The 19,949-nt window shown below is 33.1% G+C and overlaps 2 protein-coding genes across 2 annotated transcripts in view; one reads left to right on the top strand and one right to left on the bottom strand.

The window, feature by feature from the left end:
• The window catches only part of LOC122635443 (semaphorin-5A), an 89,545-nt gene extending 71,247 nt beyond the window's left edge, over positions 1–18,298 (top strand). The window contains exons 5-16 of the mRNA XM_043825673.1: positions 10,791–10,998; positions 12,475–12,680; positions 13,274–13,373; positions 13,524–13,723; positions 14,102–14,587; positions 14,685–14,970; positions 15,041–15,407; positions 15,551–15,630; positions 15,753–16,079; positions 16,229–16,634; positions 17,287–17,492; positions 17,581–18,298. Of these exons, the coding sequence (XP_043681608.1) occupies positions 10,791–10,998; positions 12,475–12,680; positions 13,274–13,373; positions 13,524–13,723; positions 14,102–14,587; positions 14,685–14,970; positions 15,041–15,407; positions 15,551–15,630; positions 15,753–16,079; positions 16,229–16,634; positions 17,287–17,492; positions 17,581–17,784 (3,076 nt within the window). The 3' untranslated portion in view covers positions 17,785–18,298. The remainder of the gene's footprint in view (positions 1–10,790; positions 10,999–12,474; positions 12,681–13,273; positions 13,374–13,523; positions 13,724–14,101; positions 14,588–14,684; positions 14,971–15,040; positions 15,408–15,550; positions 15,631–15,752; positions 16,080–16,228; positions 16,635–17,286; positions 17,493–17,580) is intronic.
• A 1,251-nt stretch (positions 18,299–19,549) lies between these two features.
• The window catches only part of LOC122635445 (acidic amino acid decarboxylase GADL1), a 5,382-nt gene continuing 4,982 nt past the window's right edge, over positions 19,550–19,949 (bottom strand). Inside the window, exon 8 of the mRNA XM_043825675.1 lies at positions 19,550–19,949. This exon is cut by the window's right edge and continues 204 nt beyond it. Coding sequence (XP_043681610.1) covers positions 19,907–19,949 — 43 coding nt within the window. The 3' untranslated portion in view covers positions 19,550–19,906.

Raw genomic sequence — 19,949 nt, 5'->3', positions numbered from 1 at the left:
AAAACAATTTCAAGATTCAGGCAGCATTCTAATTTCCTCTGCGTACAAACAAAAAATAATGAAAATTCCAGGACCGTCTCGTAAAATAATGTTTCGAGTCTGAGTGACGTCGATTGAATTATTTTTTCTTTTCTTTTTTTTTTATTTTAATTTTTAATATTTTACTTCAACAAATATAAATGTCTAAATATTAGACGCAAAAATTGACACTTTTTTCCTCAAAACACCCCAATTTTTTTTCTTTCTTTTTTAATTTGAATTTCTAACATTCTCAATTAATTTAATTGATTTAGAATAGATTTTTAATTTTATCGAATTCAAAAATTTAAGGAGAATTGGACGTGTTGAATATTTTTTATGGAAACAAACCAAGTAAACATCGAATGGATTTAATAGTTTTTCATTTTATTTTATTTCATTCTTGAACAAAAAAAAAAAAAGGAAGAAACTCATCAATTTTTTGCGTACGAAAACGTAAAAAATGTAAACACTTTAATTACAGCAAAATCGTATCGAACGTGGCAATCAATTTACGAACTATCTCCCATATAATCACTTTCATCTAACTTATCGTTTCGATTTAATCTTTCAAAACTTTAATTGTTAATCCTTGATCCGACGAACCGATTAAATAACTGTTTAATAGAAAACCATTAATGAGAGAACGACCTCGTTGCCAGATTCGATAGCTTTAATCACTCCAACGATCGATATTATCACACTTGCGCAATGTTTATTATGCGTTCCATATATACTTTATCTCTCTCTCTCTCTCTCTCTCTCTCTCTCTCTCTCTCTTCCTCTCTCTCTCTCTCTCTCTTGATTCGTTTCACAAAAGTAAAAGTGAGATAAAGAGAGAGAAAGAGATTACTCGGACTCATAAAGTTTTTCTTCTTTCTCTTTGAAACGCATCAAACGTTAAATGAACGAACGAACGAACGAACGAACGAATGGACGATTTTACGAACAGTTTTATTTGACTTTTGAAAGAGCAAAGGAAGTTAATGAAAAATAAAAGAGAAGAGAAAAGAAGAGAAGAAGAAAAAAAAGTAAAAAAGAGAAAAAGAAAACGAGAAGAAAAAAAATACAAAATCAAAAAAAGTGAAAGAGAGAGAGAGAGAGAGAGAGAGAGAGAGAGAGAGAGAGAGAGAGAGAGAGAAAGAAAGAATTATATATGCTTGCGTGTAGGGAAAAGAGAAGTTAATAATAACATTTGAGAACGAGGTGAACACAGGATTCTAAACGACCGACGGGTTCGAGAACTAAGAAGGGCACCACCGGACAGGAGGGAGGGAAAAGGAAAAGAAGAGAATGTCACGAACGGCGCCAGCTTGGTCCGCGCCTATAACGCAATATGGCTCTTTCTACTTGGACAGTGAGGAAAGAGAGAGAGAGAGAGAGAGAGAGAAGGGCGCGTTGTGCACCCTCCCCACCCCTCCCCACCTCATCCCTCACCGTCACCCCTCGCTTCTCTCAGTGATCACGAACGTGCATATATAAAACGCGTGTGAACGCACGTATTTATATTTTCGCGCTTGCTAATCCAGCAACCGGCGCAGTAACCAACGCAGTAACCATCGCTACGACGTTACGTTAACGTTCGCCTCGAGAAACGAGCGTAGGATTTTGAGAGAGAAATAGAAAGAGAGAAGGAGAGAGAGAGAGAAACGTATTAATAGATTTCCGATAACCGTTTCACGAGTACGGTTAGAAACTGTCGTTTCTATTTGACGGTTCGCTTGCAATTAGATAGGGAAAGACAAAAAAAGGAAGAAAAGAAGGAAAGAAATAAATCAGAGTCGATGAAAGGAAAAAGAGAAATCCTATAATTGTTTCAGTCAATTCATCGTTACATCTGTCAAATGCAAATAAACCGTTCGTTTCTACGGATTAACTTCATTTTAATCGATCGATCGATCGAGCCATTGTTCGAATAACATTTGCCGAGGTAAAAATCATTCCTTTCTCTGATAACATCACGAATAATGTGTTTATTGCGAAAATTTTCTTTCCATTGAATTTTCTGTTATAGAACGAATATGAGTGTTCATTTGTGTTCGATTCAATATCGGGAAGTGGAATGGGAAAATATTTAAAATTTCGATACAGCTATATTCCGTATTTGTCAAGAAAAGTTATTACTTTCTCATAAATGTTATTATTTATTAAGAAAATAAAGAAAATATAAAAGAATGCAAGATCGAGCATTTAAAAAGTAATACTCCTCATACAAAAAAAAAATCCTACTTAAAATGAAAATTAAAAGTTGAAATAAATCATGATCTTGAAAAGTCATTTGTTTTATTTTAGTTTAATTTTCTTTTTTTTTTCTTTCTTTCTTTTTAAACAATTTGATAGAGATATATATTGTATATATTGTATAAAGATAGCAACGATAATACCATAATATTCACGTTCGATCCATTGAATCTACTCTTCACTAACCTGATTCTTAAAATAGAAGTACAAACAAAATAAACATTTTGCGTTATCCAATACTACATACCTTATCAATCCTTATCTTATTAGCTCCTCTTCAATATTTTACAAGTACCTCGTATTAGAAACGTCGTAGTAGAATCTCATATTAGAAAAATTTTAGGTTCGAAAAGAAAAAAATTAAATTAATCTCAGGATAATTTATTTAAAAATATTTCGTTTCAATGATAATTGAATTAATTCACACAGTGGGAAGATTTGAAGCCAATAAAGAAACTGATCAAATAACTTACCTTTAACGTTAAACGTAGCTTCTTTTTAAATGATTATAAGAAAAGAAAGAAAAAAAAAAGGAAAAGAAACTCGTGACGAGAAAAAACTAACTTAATGGCGTCTTACTAAAACGATCATTTCCGCGTGAACTGCCGTCTCATATGGACGATATTATTGTGTTTGTTTTAATAGTTCTAAATATTGCCACTATATATTGCAGCCCTTACTTGTGGAAATATTATAGGCTCTCATATTAACGCACACATCTCATATTTTATACTGTTACCTTATCATTTAATTAGCGTCCTCGTAGAATACGATGGAAAGTGTAGCTATGGTTTAATGAAAGGTAGACCGAAGCAAGTTGACACGTTTTGTACTTTTTAATTTTTGCAAATATTTATTTGAGAATTACTTACTTAATAAACAAAAAAAAATTATGCTAAAATATACCTCAGTCTTTCCTATTTACATATTTTAAGAAAAACTTTTGAAAGAAAGTAAATTAGAAAATATTTACTTTGATGAAATCTAGAATGTATTAATTTATCCCAGTGCGAGATAAAGTTGTGAATTATTTTTGATTATTATAAAGGTGTAAATTACATTTGAATATTTTTATATTATTTTTCAATATTTGAATATTATTTTGGATATTCCAATCGTATATACCTATATATTATATAAATGAAAGAAATATAAGGGAAGTAAACGATACAAAATTAATCACTTACCAAGTCAGAATAAATTAATGTAATATATAATTAAAATTAATCTTTAACTCATTTTATATAAACCGATTTCATACGAGATACGCATATTAAATCATTCTTTAATTTGTTCAGATTTTAATAATGATTCATTCACATCGTGTGCAGTTTATTATTAGTTTCTCCATAATTGAACTTTTTCTTTACATTTTTATTACCACTACCAACAACCTTCGTTTATTAAAATTGATAAGCAGTATCAATATGACCTAGAGATAACGTATCAACTTATTCCGCAGGAAGTCGTTGTATAAAAACATCTCAATAAAAAAAAAAAAAAAAAAAGAAAGAAAAGAAGAGAAAAGAAATATAGAACGTATAAACAAAGTAACAAAGCGTAATTATCTTATCATCAAACGATTTCTAATTTTCTATAGTCTCTTTGGACGGATTGAAAGGTTAACAGGGATATTTACTGTTCTTTTTTTTTCATTCCATAAGAACGAAAACGATTGAATAACAACTGTTATCGTCAGCAGTGTAGACAGACATAAACTGTCTGTCGTATTAAAACAGATAAACAATAAACTTAAAATATCTGGTACTGATTGAACAATATATATATATATATATATATATATATACACCGTGTGTGTGTGTGTGTGTGTGTGTGTGTGTGTGTGTATCAGGATAATTACAATTTATCAACTACAACCCAGCCCTGTATCAATTTGTCCCGGTCTCTCCCTCCTTCCATCCCCCACCCTAACGAATTCCATTATTTTTCCAAAGGATCAAACAGGTGGCAATACATGACCGTACACACCATACATTAGACGACGTAAATCACATATAACAAATTCCACATTCCTTACCTTTCATGGGGTGTAACCTATGTGATCGTTGATACACGAATCCTAAATAAGAATCTACCGTTTGGCGAGTATAATTAATTAACAGATTATAGTTAGATTACTAAAAGTCCGGAAGTCGTGTTAAGAGTAATGATAATTTTTTATAGGAAGAAAATAAAATCTTTATTATCGATCTTGTTAGAGATCACTCGTTGGCACTCCTGTTTCTCGTTTCTAAGTGTTAACTCTCGTGAGAAACTATAGTTGAGTATGAGTATATATAAAATGCGTATCACGGAGCTTCGTAAGTACGTAGACGGGGCCTGGCGGCATCTAACACGTGGGTAGAACGATCTACGGCCCACGGTTTTTCGCGGCCGCGACTAAAAAGCAAAGCAAAGCAAAGCAAAGCGAAGCAAAGCAAAGCGAAACGAAATAAAACGAGCGAACGAGCGAGCGTCAAAGGAGAAACTGTCCTCCTGGCCTTCCTTTCCAAGTCATGCGTGGTATCGTTTCATTTTCTAACTGTTTACATATTACACGATTAAATTAGAACATTTAATTAGACTTCTATTTGTTTATTTGATCAATATTTTTATTAATTAACGACAGATACAAAATATATTATGTATACATGATGACCCACGCAAGTAAAATAAACATTTCCTAAACGATTGAAAATAAGAAAAAATGTTATCAATCATAATTAAATGATGTCAGGCCGCATATAATATTGCAAATAATTTTATACACTTTTGTGCATCGATGCATCAGAAAAATACAATTTCTTTTTTGATGAAAACCTATATCTTTGACTGCACAAATTTTTTATGTTTTATATAAAATAAAAATTGGATCAAAATTTTCTGAATTTTTTCGATAAACATGAACCGGCTACTAATATTAATCATTAATATTAATGTAAGATTAAGATTTTTATTAGTAAGTATTCATTACCCGCAATATTACCTGTTAATTAATATTTGGCAAGAGATCTAAATAATTCAGAAAATTAGCTACGATAATTTCCTAACATATAAGTTTGGAACATAAGTATATTAATATTTTTATGTAGAGTATAAAAAAAACTGCATCGACTGGTCTAGTCAAAAAATGTTTCCATTAAAAAAAAATTTATAGTTGCATTTTTCTAATGTACCGATGCACACAAGTGCATAAAATTATTTGCATAATATACACCGTCTGATACTATTTAATTTTGAGTGCTAACATTTTTTTCTATTTCCAACTGTTTAGGAGATACTGCCTGTTTCAGTTGCATGAAACACCCTATATATATGTATGAATATTTTCATCAGTATTTAAATTTTTCTTCTCTCTTTTTTTTTTTTTAATTATTTATTTTGCAGATTTACGATCTACTCTATTCTACAGAGTAATAAGAAATTCTGCTGCAAGGCATTTTGCTTGATGCGGAATACTGTCCTTCAACAGTTCAACCGCTAATTATTATTTGGCCAGAACCTCTGGCCAATTTTTCTCGAGTGTTTTTTTTTTACTTTTGACTGGTTCGTTAATTCTTTAATAAGAGGATTACCATGATCTATATTTTGATCAGTATTTATAATAAAATATCAGTACGTAATATAAGCGGTCAGTATGAATATAATAATTATTAGGGTTGCATCCGTATTTAATATAAATAATGATCATCTACTTGAAATATATGAATATTTCGATCCGTATTAATAATAAAGTATGACTACGTAATATTTAATGATATATATATATATATATATATATATATATATATATATATATATAAATAATGAAATTTCAGGATTTTGCCTGAGTACATCATAAATACTGATCATCTAATTAAAATAAATTGTAAAATAAATGATCAATGTATATGAATATTTTTGATTAATATTTATAATAAAATATTAGTACGTTCAATAAGCGTTCAATATAAATATAATAATTAAGTGACCGAATTGCGTCTAGATTTATCATAAATCCTAATTATCTATTTAAAATAAAACGTAAAATAAATGATCACTATATATAAATATTTTTGGTCAGTATTTATATTAGATATCAATATCCGGGTCAATGTTGGTAATTAAATATCAGTATGTAACATAAGTAGCCAATATAAATGTAATAATTAAATATCAGAGCTGCATCTGTGTTTATTATAAATACTGACTATTTATTTAATATAAATTATAAAATAAATGATCAAAATACGTGTAAATATTTTTATCAATATTTATAATAAAATATCAATACGTAATATTAAACGATTGATATTAATAATTAAATATCAGAGCTGTGTCTGTATTTATTATAAACACCGATCATTCTTTTAAAATAAATTGTAAAATAAATGATCAGTATATATGAATATTTTGTATAACATTTATAATAAAATATCAGTACGTAAGCCATGAGAATAAATAATTAAGTATCAAGGTATTATAAATACTCATCATTAAAATTGAAATATTGATAAATTATTACATTATATTTTAATTAAAATATTAACTGTCACGATTGCGTCAGAGTTGATCGATGTAATAATGATCACTTATATTTACCTACTATATATTTATATTATTATAAATATCGATCATTTAGTCAAAATATCGATTTTAAATATTTAAAATACGAACTCGATAAATAGTCTTCATTTAAATATTCGTTTGAAGGATTAGCTTAAGAACGGATCAAGGAAACGATCGCAATCGACTTTAACGGAGAAAGTAGAGAGATTTTTCACAGGAGAAAGCATTTCTCTTCCTTTATAAGGGAGCCGATGCATCGCTCGAAGAATTTCTTGTTGGAATCATCGTGGACGATTTGTTTCATTTCTTTTTTGTCTTCTGTTTTTATTACTATCATTATCATCATCATCATCATCGTTATTCTTTTTATTATTTCTTTATTTGTATTATTATTATTATTATTATTATTATTATTATTATTATTATTATTATTTTATTATTATTTTCATTATTATTATAATTCTTCATTTTTATTGTTATTATTATTTTATTATTATTATTTTCATTATTATTATAATTTCTCATTTTTATTATTATTATTATTTTATTATTATTATTTTCATTATTATTATAATTCCTCATTTTTATTATTATTTTATTATTATTATTTTCATTATTATTATTATTATTATTTTATTATTCTTCTTCTTCTCCTTATTATTATTATTATTATTAATATCATCGTCATTATTATTCAGGAAGGCTATTATTAGTCCAGACGCAAGCTCTCTCAGGTGCAGAAATTTGCCGTAGGACGTTTCGAAAGCTCGCAAGACCCGTCCGTATTCGTCCGAGCGTGCGCGACGGCGCCACGATTTACATTCCTATTTGTTTCTCGTGCACGCCTAACGTCACGTAGCTGGATCACAGCTATCGAACTGCTCGCGGCGGTGTTGAAAGGTAGAAAGGAAGAAAAAAGTAAAAGAAAAAGTAGAAAAAAAGCAGAAAGAATATATATATATATATATATATATATATATATATATATATATACAGAGCATCCGTCAATAGATGTCCGATGCAATATCTCGAAACTGGTTGCATTATGATTGCAAACAAATTCATTAAGAAAAAAAAGAATTTTCATCCCACTGAATCAGCTTCGAAGTGCATGTAAACATCTCGCCTTCTTCATTTTTTTTCCTTCTTCTTTTTTATTGCATATTTACGAGGTAATAGTCATCGGTTCTTTCATACCAATTTGTTAAACAATCCTCGGTTTACGTAATATTTTAAAGTCGGTTAGTTCAGAACAGGATTACTGACTCTCAACTTGTCAAAATATACAAGCTCGATTTGTAAATAATGTATTTGTAATGGTGGAGGGTATTAATTAAGTTACAGTATGAATCCATCAATCAAATCGTTAAGGATGCCACGATTATTTCATAAACGATGTATAGTAGCCAATTTTTTATCAGACACGATTTTAATTACAAATTACCAGTACTATATAAACATGCAAGAAATAATTATAGGTATCCATCAAAAAAAAAAAGACCCTACGTTGACCTTCATAACGCAAAAAGGTCACGACAAAAAAGACGAAAAAATAAGAAATTTTTTACATGCACTTTTTCAGCTGCATCATTGTCAGTGCCAACGCAAATTTCTCTTATTAAATTTTCTTGCGACTTCAACCAGTCATGATATATGTGCTCGGACATCTATAAACGGGTATATATATGTTTGCACACGCGCGCGCGCGTGTGTGTGTGTCTGTACGTACATAAATATTTATGAATATACGTATACACACAGCTTTCTGGACTCTTCTTTTAAAAACTTTCTAAACTATCGATCGCGTAAGTACAAACGTAGAGTCCTTTTGTTAAGAATGAACATAGAATAGACATGAATGAACATTCTCAAAGATACCGTAAGCGTGCCATTTAAAGAACGGATGAATGAAATTAATTCCTTATGTACATACCATCCATTGTATGTAATGGCGCTCGATCCATAATTCAAGTCTTCGATCATTCGGAATAAAATCACGAGAGCTCAACGAAACGAGTGAAAGTGTCTTGTTAATTGTTAATTAACATCGGTTCTAATGTAAATCAACCTCATTGCTTACATACTTATTTACGTTCTCATCGTTCTTCGTTAGTTCTATCAACCGTACCGAGATTACTTTATTATTAAATTATTTGTTGTTTGGTATTTCTCTCTCTCTCTCTCTCCCTCTCTCTCTCTCTCTCTCTCTCTCTCTCTCTCTCTCTCTCTCTTTCTGTCTTTCTTTCTCAACTCGTTAAAATTAGATCTCAGAGTTGCGTTAAAAATAACGTAAATTAATGAAAAAATAACTAATCGAGGAGAATACTCATCGTAGTTGTATCACTCAGCAAGGGGTAAGAGAGTATTTGTTCACTGAGCAGGAAGCAATCTGTTTCAATATGGCCACTCGTAGCACATAAGTAGTGTACTTTGAGTACTATCTACTTATGTACACGACTCACTTATCTCCTACGCTTTGTTAACCGTTCAATTGATAGCTAACCGAGGACACGGCGCTTGGTCTTTTTTTGAAGGTTCCCTACGATGTATCGATCGATGGATCAATCGATCGATCCATCCACCTAAAGAACACCATTTTAAATAGATCGTTAAGAAATCTAACCGCATAACATAATAAAATACATTTGGTGTCGTTAACGTGACGTACTCGAGAGTAAACGATAAAGAAATTAAGATTCTCGTGCAGTTTGATAGATCGTGAAGGTTAACGTTAGACGTTATCTCTATATGTGAATTAATACAAATCGATATCGGCATCATAGAGGCGATCGTCGTAAAATCAATGGAAATTAACCTATCGACACGAGTGAGTTCCAACGCTCGCGTTCACGTTGAGTTGACGGTGACGCTAACGAGCCTGCATGCGACGGTTGCAATAAATTGAACGTCGCCTACCATGCCAGTCACACCTGCGAATCGAGATTATGCACTTAGCTTTTGATAAATCTTACCTTCGATATATGATTTTTTTTTTTCTTTTTTTCTTTTTTTTCTCCCTTAGATCGCCAAGAATGTGCGTGCTCTTCTAACAGAGAGGCAGACAGAGAGAGAGAGAGAGAGAGAGAGAGAGAGAGAGACAGACAGAAAGAGAAAACATATGTAATTCTAATTTTCATAATTTTAAAGGAACTTCGAGGAATGGTGCTGCAAAAGTCGTCGAAGAATATCAACGTATCCACACTTATCGAGTTTCTCGTAATGTTTTCTCTTTTTTTTTTTGAGGTTTTTTATTTATAAAACCGAGGTAACAAGTGGTTACTCGATTATAGGCTGTACTCCCGTCTGCGTTTCAAGAAAATATATGTTATTACAATTTTGGAAAGAAATTTGACAGATCGTTATAATATATATGTTAGCATGTGATAAGTGCGAGAACACATGCATATATACAGACATATACACATATATACGTGGTCAGACATATGCGATACGTATAAATCCATAGGGCTACACGTGGGCGAAAGATCCGCGGTATGAAAAGATCTTATTAATTGGCACGCAACTGCCCGCGGTCGCACTTATATTCCACTTAAATAATAATTACTTGGTGGAACTATCGCACGGCGGTTGCGCCCACGTAGGCGCCGTTTATGCTTCGTTGCAGCTTCTCTCTCTCTCTCTCTCTCTCTCTCTCTCTCTCTCTCTCTCTCTCTCTCTTTCTGTTTCTATTTCTATCTCTATCTCTATCTCTATCTCTCTTTTTTCTTTCTTTCCCTCCTCCCTTTCTTTCTTCCTTATTTTTCTCGCTCTCATTCTGTCGTCGCTCTCTCGTGTTACGTCTACTTATTCAGGTGGATACGGTTAATCGATTCCCCGTTGGAATTTATATTATTTTTCTTTGAACTTTTTTTTCTCTCTCTTTTTTTTTTTTTTTTTTTCAATCAACATGAGACAGAAATTTTTCTCTTTAGATAGACCATAGATAATATCTTTCATTCAATCATATATTTTTATTTATCCAGAGACAATCTCTACCGCTTAACATTGACGTCTCTAACACCTTTGGAACACGCCTCCTGGACCGCACCGGAAGATAAAATAAATACCTGTCAGAACAAGGGCCAAAGCCCCGAGGATTGTCACAATTACATAAAGGTACTTCTCAGCAATGGCAAGAGTCTATTCACCTGCGGTACTTACGCGTTCAGTCCTTGGTGCACCTGGAGAGAGGTAAGATTTATTTAAATTATCAACTTGTTTTATTTAATCCGCTTACGGATAGCAATCGGATCAAGTTCAATATCTACTTACAAATCCATTTCAATAATCAAGTTTCATTTAATGAGTTTCGATTGCTACTTAAAAGTCAATAAAGTTTCAGTCATTATACTTGCAATGTAATCATTTTATACAAATTGATTTCGAACTTTAGTATGAGAATACCTGTAAATTCGAAAACATTAAAAAGATTCGAATCTTTCATAAATGATACTTAAATTTTGTGTTTGTAAGATGCGGATAGCTGTTTGAATCATTAAACATTGTATCGGAATTTTAATATATCATGATATAGTTTGAAAATTGACAATGAGAGGTTAATTAAAAACAAAAGACTATATATCGCGGACTATAGGCTGTAGTGACTAGGAATAAGATCAAGTTCAATATGTATTATTTATGAATCCGAATCAATTTCAATAACCAAGTTTCATTTAATAGGTTTCAATTGCTACTCGAAAGTGCATAAAATTTCAATGAATATACTGGCAATATAATCATTTTACATAAATTGGTTTCGAACTTAGTACCTGTAAATTCGAAAACGTGCTTGTAAGCAATGCGATGTTAAAAAGATTCAAATCTTTTATAAGTAGTACTCGAATTTTAAATCTTAATAAGATGAGGATAACCGATCGAATCATTAAACGTTGTATCGGATTTTTAACGTATTATGATCTCTGTTAAGAACAGACAATGAGAGGTTAGTTAAAAACAAAAGACTATCGCAGACTATAGGCTCTGATGATTAGAAATAGAATCAAGTTCAATATACATTTATGAATCCAAATCAATTTCAATAACCAAGTTTCATTTAATGGCTATCGATTGCTAGTCTAAAAGCAATAAAGTTTCAATGACTATACTTGCAATGTAAACATTTTATATAAATTGTTTCCGAACTTCAGAATGAGAGTATCTGTTAACAAAAACGTACTTGTAAGTAGTTCGACATTAAAAAGATTCAGATCTTTTACAAGTAGTACTCGAATTTTAAGTGTTAGTAAGATGCGGATAGCTGATTGCATCATTGAACATAGTATCGTGATTTTAACATAGTATCTTAACTTTAACCTCTTGGGTTGTCGAGAATTTAAAGGTTAGTTAAAAACAGAAAACTATCGCAGACTATAAGTTGATGTGGTAAAGATCGTTCCATTATTTTATCGAAATATGTATTTATAAAAGATTCGAATATACTTGATAGTATCGCTTATACTTCCAAAAAGATTTACAAACAATTCGAACCTACGTATTTCATTTATGTTCGAGTTTAGGTGAAATTATTAATTTTTTCTTTTCGATGTATTTATGGAACATTCGAAATTATGCAATTAGATTCGAACTTATTTGTAATATACTTGATCTCCTATCCATATTTATAAACTACACGTATAAATAATCATTTGATAATATTTTCCAACGAAGATCGAGAATATAACAAGCGTGACGAGCGAAATGTCAGGCGTGGCGATGTGTCCGTATTCACCGCATGCCAACGTCACTGCACTTTTGGCTAGAGGTCCATCCGGTGGACTCTTCGCTGGGGCACCAACTGATTTTTCTGGATCCGATCCTGCGATCTACAGGACTCTCGCATCACCAAATCTCAGGACCCATCAGTACGATTCCAGGTAACAAAATTAGTATGCCATTGGACTAAAATGGAAACTAAAATGGAAATTACATACCTACCTACATCTAGAAAGTTTACAAAATCGATTATTCAAATATATCTTCATCCGACAGCATTATCTTTTCAGAATATATTATCTGAAAATTTCATCAGAAAATTTCAAAAATTGACAAATTTATGAACGTTTCAAATCAATCCTGTCAAGTTCGATGTTACGTATATCTAAAACTTTAAACGCTATTTTCTCAAAATTATGTTTAAATCTGTGCAAAGTAATATTTTAAAAATGACTGAACCGATTTAAATAAAATTTTCGCCACCATAATCGCCATACAAAAGAACTTTGCTTGATCTGACATCGATGACTCTAGACAAATGACTTATTATTTTGATTTTTTTTATTTTTAGAAAATGTTTTTCAAAGTGCATATTACCAAACACTGCCACACATATTTAATAATTTTTTTTATTATTTAAAAACTACATGCAAAAGGAGATTATAAAACGATTGAACTTTTGAACCCTTTAATTTATAGTTTTTTATTTAAACTTTAACAATCATATCGATCATTGAAAATTTATTCTTTTCAGATGGCTGAATGATCCACAATTCGTTGGTAGCTTTGAGACCGAAGATCACGTGTACTTTCTGTTTCGTGAAACCGCAGTAGAATATATCAATTGTGGCAAGGTAAAATCGATTTATTCGCCTTCCTTTTTATTTTTTTTTTTTCTCATTTTTATATCCATTGTCGACGACATCGTTACGTGCCATTGCTTACAATTGTGAACAGCATGTCTGAGGAGGATTTAACGAAGCGTTTAACATTTTTCGTTGTAGAAAATATATTCGAGGATAGCTCGGGTTTGCAAGAACGATCGAGGCGGACAGATCATGATGAAGGATGTCTGGATGACTTTCAGCAAAGCTCGCTTGAATTGTTCCCTTCCGGGCGAGTTCCCTTTCTATTACGATGAGATTCAGGGTGCTGTCTATCATCCAGAAGAAAGGATAGTCTATGCGACTTTCACGACTCCGATGTACGTTAAAAATGTGGATAATAATATTTCTTTAAGCAAAAAGTAAAGAGGAAAGAGGAACGAAAGAAAACAAAAAATCTTATTAATGAAACGTTATTTTATGTCTGTTCATAAGTCGAGTACGAGGATGAATATGAGGGTAATATTATATAACAAAGTGACGTATCATTCGCGCGAAGCTAATTTTTTGATAAATATCAAAGAAAGATTAGAGAAATCGAGCGAGCGAGTGAGAGCAAATGAGCGAGTGAGAGATAGAGATAGATAGAGAGAGAGAGAGAGAGAGAGAGAGAGAGAGAGAGAGAGAGAGAGAGAGAGAGAGAAACAGAGAATGTGTTTGAATCTTCTTTTTGCCATAGTAAATCGTCGTTTTTACAGTAACGGCATAGCTGGCTCGGCGATCTGTGCCTTCAATATGTCCAGTATCGTAGCAAGCTTCAATGGACCTTTCAAACATCAAGAGAACTTAGGAGCCGCATGGGAAAGGCGACCTGTTCCTCATCACAACAGGGAACATTGTGCATCACCATCGAACACGGCACCTCATTTGATAATCGATAATCAAAGGTACCAATTGATGGACGATGCTGTCCAAAGCTCCACGTTGACGCCATTACACACCGTAACATTGGAGAGATTCACGCAGATCGCTGTCGATCTTACACCAACTAAATTACATCGTGGCGTAACCGTATTATATGTTGCAACGACCGAGAGATTGATAAAGAAAATATCTGTACTTCCGAGGACTCAAGAAACTTGCGTAGTCGAGATATGGGGTCCACTTCCATCGATGCCAACCACATTGCAATTCTTAAAAGACACGCAAAGTTTATACGTTGGCATGGAAATTGGTTTGTTGAGGTAAAAACAAATTTGATGCGAAAAACACGTCTGATTACGGTATTCGTTGATACCTTGATCCTTATTTTTATTCGATGATGTGATTTTTATTTATTAGAATACCAGCAGTTCAATGTCATCGTCATCGCAGTCGTCAGGCATGCTTGAACGCGCAAGAACCATATTGCGGTTGGAACGAACACTTGATGAAGTGCGCCCAAGCACCTAAGCAAAATCATCTTGCGACTCACTGGCATCAGGAGGTTACGAAATGTCCAGTTCTCACTGATCCAGTCGATGGTGGTTGGAGTGCATGGAGTGCCTGGTCGGCCTGTCAACATGGCACTGGAGAACAGTCGTCTCATGGTCATTCTCATACACACTCCTACTTTGATCACGAAGAGGTATACTGTCCTATCACGCGAGAGATTATGTTGGATACCTGAGACAACTTACATTCTAATTCATTTCCAGATCACCGATACTTGTCAATGCCAGACTAGAGAGTGCAACAATCCACCTCCACAGCATGGTGGTACAAGTTGTGTTGGAGCACGCGTTAGAGTGACCAACTGTACAGTTCATGGCGGTTGGACAACCTGGTCAGCTTGGTCAGCCTGTTCTCAAACTTGCGGCTTTGCTATGAAAACACGTAGACGTAGTTGTACGAATCCCTCTCCAGCTTTCGGTGGCCGAGTCTGCGTAGGACACGATCACGATGACATCGTATGTATCGATCTACCACCTTGTCCTACGCCAGCGAAAGTTACTCCACCGCCTCAAAATGGACAATGGTCTTCTTGGGGCGCATGGAATGCCTGTACTCGGCCATGCAACGGAGGTAAGACATTTTATTTCATTGATGAAATAACTTACTTAACAAAACTAAATGATCTCCTTCTCTCTCTCTCTCTCTCTCTCTCTCTCTCTCTCTCTCTCTCTCTCTCTCTCTCTCTCTCTCTCTCTTTCTTTCCCGTTTCATAGGCTTTCGAATTAGAAGAAGAACTTGTGACAATCCCTCGCCTAGGAAAGGTGGTGCCGAATGCATCGGATGTGATTTTCAGGTGAAATATATTAACGTACCGTCAGCTTTAATAGAATTGATGAATGGAAGAATGGATGGATGGATGGATGTTTGGATAAATAGACGAATGGAATGCAGATAATAACGTTGATCCATACGTAGGTCGAGGAATGCAACATTCAGCAATGCGGAGAGACTAGAAGATATTCAGGGTGGACACCTTGGTTAGCCGTGAACGCATCGATACAAAATGGAAGCGTGGGTTACACTGAAAAGCGTTTCAGATTTAGCTGTCGTGCACAAACGGACGATCCCTCAAGCGTGAGAGTCCAATTTGCGAAAGAGGAAGAACGTTATTGTAGAGACGATGGTTCCTGTTTGCGAACGAATATCAACGGGTACGGAGATAGTGTGGTCGAAAGCGGTTGGAGCGAGTGGTCAACTTGGTATCCTTGCGATCGACCTTGTGGAGGGGGCTCACAGCGTAGAGTAAATATCAAAGCTTCGTTATTATTATATCAGCAATATCCTTTTTTGTTGTTATACATTTTTCATAATTTTTATTAATAATATAACACGTTCGTTAATATCCAATAATAAAATATAATTATTTCTTTAAATTGTTTGAATGAACGCAGAGAAGACAATGCGAGTCACCACCTTGCGAGGGAATATCCGTACAAACGAGAATATGTAACATTCATCCATGTAGAACAACAACTTTCGGAAGTGGCGTAGTAGAAGGACAATGGTCCTGTTGGACTGACTGGTCCGAATGTTCGGCTTCTTGCGGTGTTGGCGTTCGTACGAGGACAAGAGAATGCATCGGACCAGAGAGTTGTGACGGACCCAGACTCGTAAGAGAAACCTGCGAAATGCCTAGCTGCGAGTCTTTACTAGGCTGGGATACATGGTCCCGTTGGACCCCGTGCGATAATGATCGTCAACAACATCGAAAACGTCAGTGTCTTCAACATGGTAATGGAATGTGTCAAGGACTCAATCGGGAAACTCGAGATTGTCTTACGGATTGTACGGACAACGGTAAGCGATCAAATTCATCAACGAAACAAAATTTTTTCGAACGACGTTTAACCTCTTAATTAAAATTGCATTACGAAACATTTCGTCATTTGAGAAATATTAATCCAACGAGCGCGACTATATTTTTCGTCATGATGCTACAAAAACTAACCTCTATTCAAGATTAAGTTTCACGCCATTTTTGTTATACCAAACTCAATGCATTGCTAGTTTGTATTATAAGCATCGGTTATATATACAAAAATAATTCAAAAACGAATGTAACTATGTTGATGCATTTTGAGATATTCGAACGGTTTGAGGAAAGAATCCAAATTTTGATATCTCAATTATGCAACTTTACTTTGCATTTATATACTTTAATGTTTCAAGGAATACCAATTTCACATAAGTTATAAATCCGTTTTACTAATCTTTTTATACTCGAGAAGAACATCTTTCGGTTTAATATATATTTGTTCATATATTATTTTAATTTTTATTTCTCTCCTCTTTCTCTCTTTTCGTACTTTAAATCCACAATAAATAATAACGTGCAATGTACGAATAAAAAACTTTTCGCTGTGAAATGGGATTATTTTTAATTACGGAAGATAAATTAATTCTCCCTTTTTCTTTAGGGATTTAAAATTAATTCTCATGATAATTTCAGACGTAAACGCTTTGCCATCCAGCGTAGAAAGTGCCAGCGTGTCGGTAGGAGCTGTCGTAGGTAGTTGCATCGTTGGATTTTTCATCGGATTAGCTCTAACAGCGGTTCTCTGCTTCTATTATTTGAAACGAAGAAAACCTCGTGTACCAGGAAGTCCTCATTACATCAGTAAGCAAAATCCTTACGTCACAGTGCCATTAAAGGAGGTATGAAATATGCGATAAAACGATATTTGTCCTTTTTTTATCCATAATTCGAATGATCTTTTATAATAAATAATATTATTATCGACAGGTAAACGCCAAGAGACAACCTAGTTTTTCCGGTAGTACGAACGGAAACGGTACGCTTCGTGGAAAAAGTAATCCGAACGTGAACGGCCTTGGAAGTCCAAAATTATATCCGAAAAGTTTGGAATACGAGTCCGCGACATTGAAACGTAATAGTCACGGTCAACAACACATTCGTGCTGATCTCGATCAGGACAAGTACTATTGAACGAACGATCGACCGTATTAACATCGTTTTGATAGTATTACTTCGTTTGACATTAACGAATAATGATCATCGAGGAACGTTGATAAGAAAAAGAAATAATGATTTCTTTTTTCTTCTCTTAACACATTTGCTGCGTCTCCAAAAAGAAAAGAAAGAAAAACAACAACAAATACCTTCGTTAGGTACGGTTTACAATTTTCTTTTTTTTTCTTTTGGATTCAATTCAAGATATTGTTTATGTATTACGCCAAACGGGGATCACGCGCATCGTAGGAAATTTCAAAACAATTTTGTTAATTGTTTCGCGGTTATTTAAATCCTCAACAATCGGGCGAATGTGTTAATCGTGTTAATCGTCAGGTCACTGTGAAAGGGACCAAAAAGAAACACACAAACAAAAAAAAAAAGAACAACATATCAGGTATATCATCGTTTTATACAAAAACGTAAAAGCAATACATTAAGTGCACTTCGCAGAGTATCTACTTAATTAAAGTAATTACTTACAATGAAATCGGTGCGTCTGATTTGCGTATGATAAGAAAAAAAAAAAAAGAAGAAAAGAACGAATTTAATCTCATGCGCTTTTTTTTACGAGAACGAACGAATAAACCCTGAGAAGCCTAATCTTATGAATCATCACGTAGACGCCTTAGACGGTTGATACATTCGATTGATATATAGCGTGTAATATGGGACAAATATTTTTTACGAGAGAATATTTACATATAGTTTATTTTTTATTTTTTCTTGTAAATATGTGAAGAAAAAACTGTGTGCGTGTGCGTGTGCGATACGAAGGTGCGTGTTACAAAGTGAGTGATAAAATGTGTCTTTGATATGATAAATATGTATTTGGAATCTATATTTGTACAAAGAAGTTTCGGGCGTTTTATATACCAATCGAGGCTGAGATTCCGTCAAACGTAAAGGAATGTACATACGATATATTAACGAATATTTTCTTCTTTTTTTTTTTTATTTTTATTTTTTTTTATTTTTTCACGATAGAAAGAAAAAAGAGGATTTTTTGATACCGAATAACGTAGTGCCATGAGTTTGTACATATAGGACGCGTTTTTAAAAATATTACTTATATATATATATATATATATATATATATATATATATATATATATAGTTACGTGAAGAAACGATTTAAGTGTGTTTGACAACATTTATATATATATATACATATATATATATATATATTTCCACGTAACTTTACATTGACTTTCGTCTGGGTTACGTTTCGCTATTGGCTCATATTGAGTCGTAAATGCGAGTTTTGAATTATGTTTAAGGGAACAATCGCAAGAAAAAAAAATAACGATATGCCTTATTGCCTGTCGTGATTGATCATTTTATGCGAGAAAAATGTCGAATTATAATTTTATAACGATTGTATTTTGTAATAGTTGCGTATTATTTAACGACTTGTTTGAAAAAGAAATAATTAAAACTCTCTGTACTTGATTACGAGTAATTGAAAATAGAGAGACAGAAGGAAAGAGAGTAAAAGAGAAAGAGAAAGAAGATATACTTTCGTTACGATTAGACTGTTAGAAAGATCTCGGCAGTCTTTACTTTTTACATCGATATTCTTCTAAGCTCCTTTACGATCTTTAATGCAGATAAAATATTAACAAATATTTGTACTCCATGCACTTACTATCACCCGTCCCAGCCCGTCCTCCCCATGCCATCTCCCAACCTTCAACCCCCATGAACAACGGCCAAACGTTTATATTAATAAAGACAATATTTCCCTTATTCGTTGCTACGAGTCGAATTCTTTTTATTATTCTTATTTGTACCTATCGATCGAACGATCAAGTGATCTTTCTGGATCCTTAGAATTTTTTAAGAAGCGAAATGATCGTGCATCTTCATTCGTTATACTTAACGTAACGTGTTTATTATTCTTCGAAGGAAGACAAAATGATACAAATGAAGATATGAAAAGTGATATGAAAAAGAAAAGAAACAATAAGAATAGAAAGAAAAAAGTGTAATAATTATAAGAAGAATTAATAAGTGAAAGAAAAAGATAGATGGAGGAATAAGATGTGGAAAAATCCTGTATGTGCATGTGTGTTTTCTATCTTTTTTTTTTTTCTTTTTACAAATTCGCTCCATACTTCTCGATTAGATCAATGATATAA

The sequence above is a fragment of the Vespula pensylvanica genome, chromosome 18 (assembly GCF_014466175.1).
Source record: "Vespula pensylvanica isolate Volc-1 chromosome 18, ASM1446617v1, whole genome shotgun sequence".
NCBI lineage: Eukaryota > Metazoa > Arthropoda > Insecta > Hymenoptera > Vespidae > Vespula > Vespula pensylvanica.
Note: the sequence above shows the minus strand (reverse complement) of the source record. Positions and strands in the feature narration are given on the sequence as shown.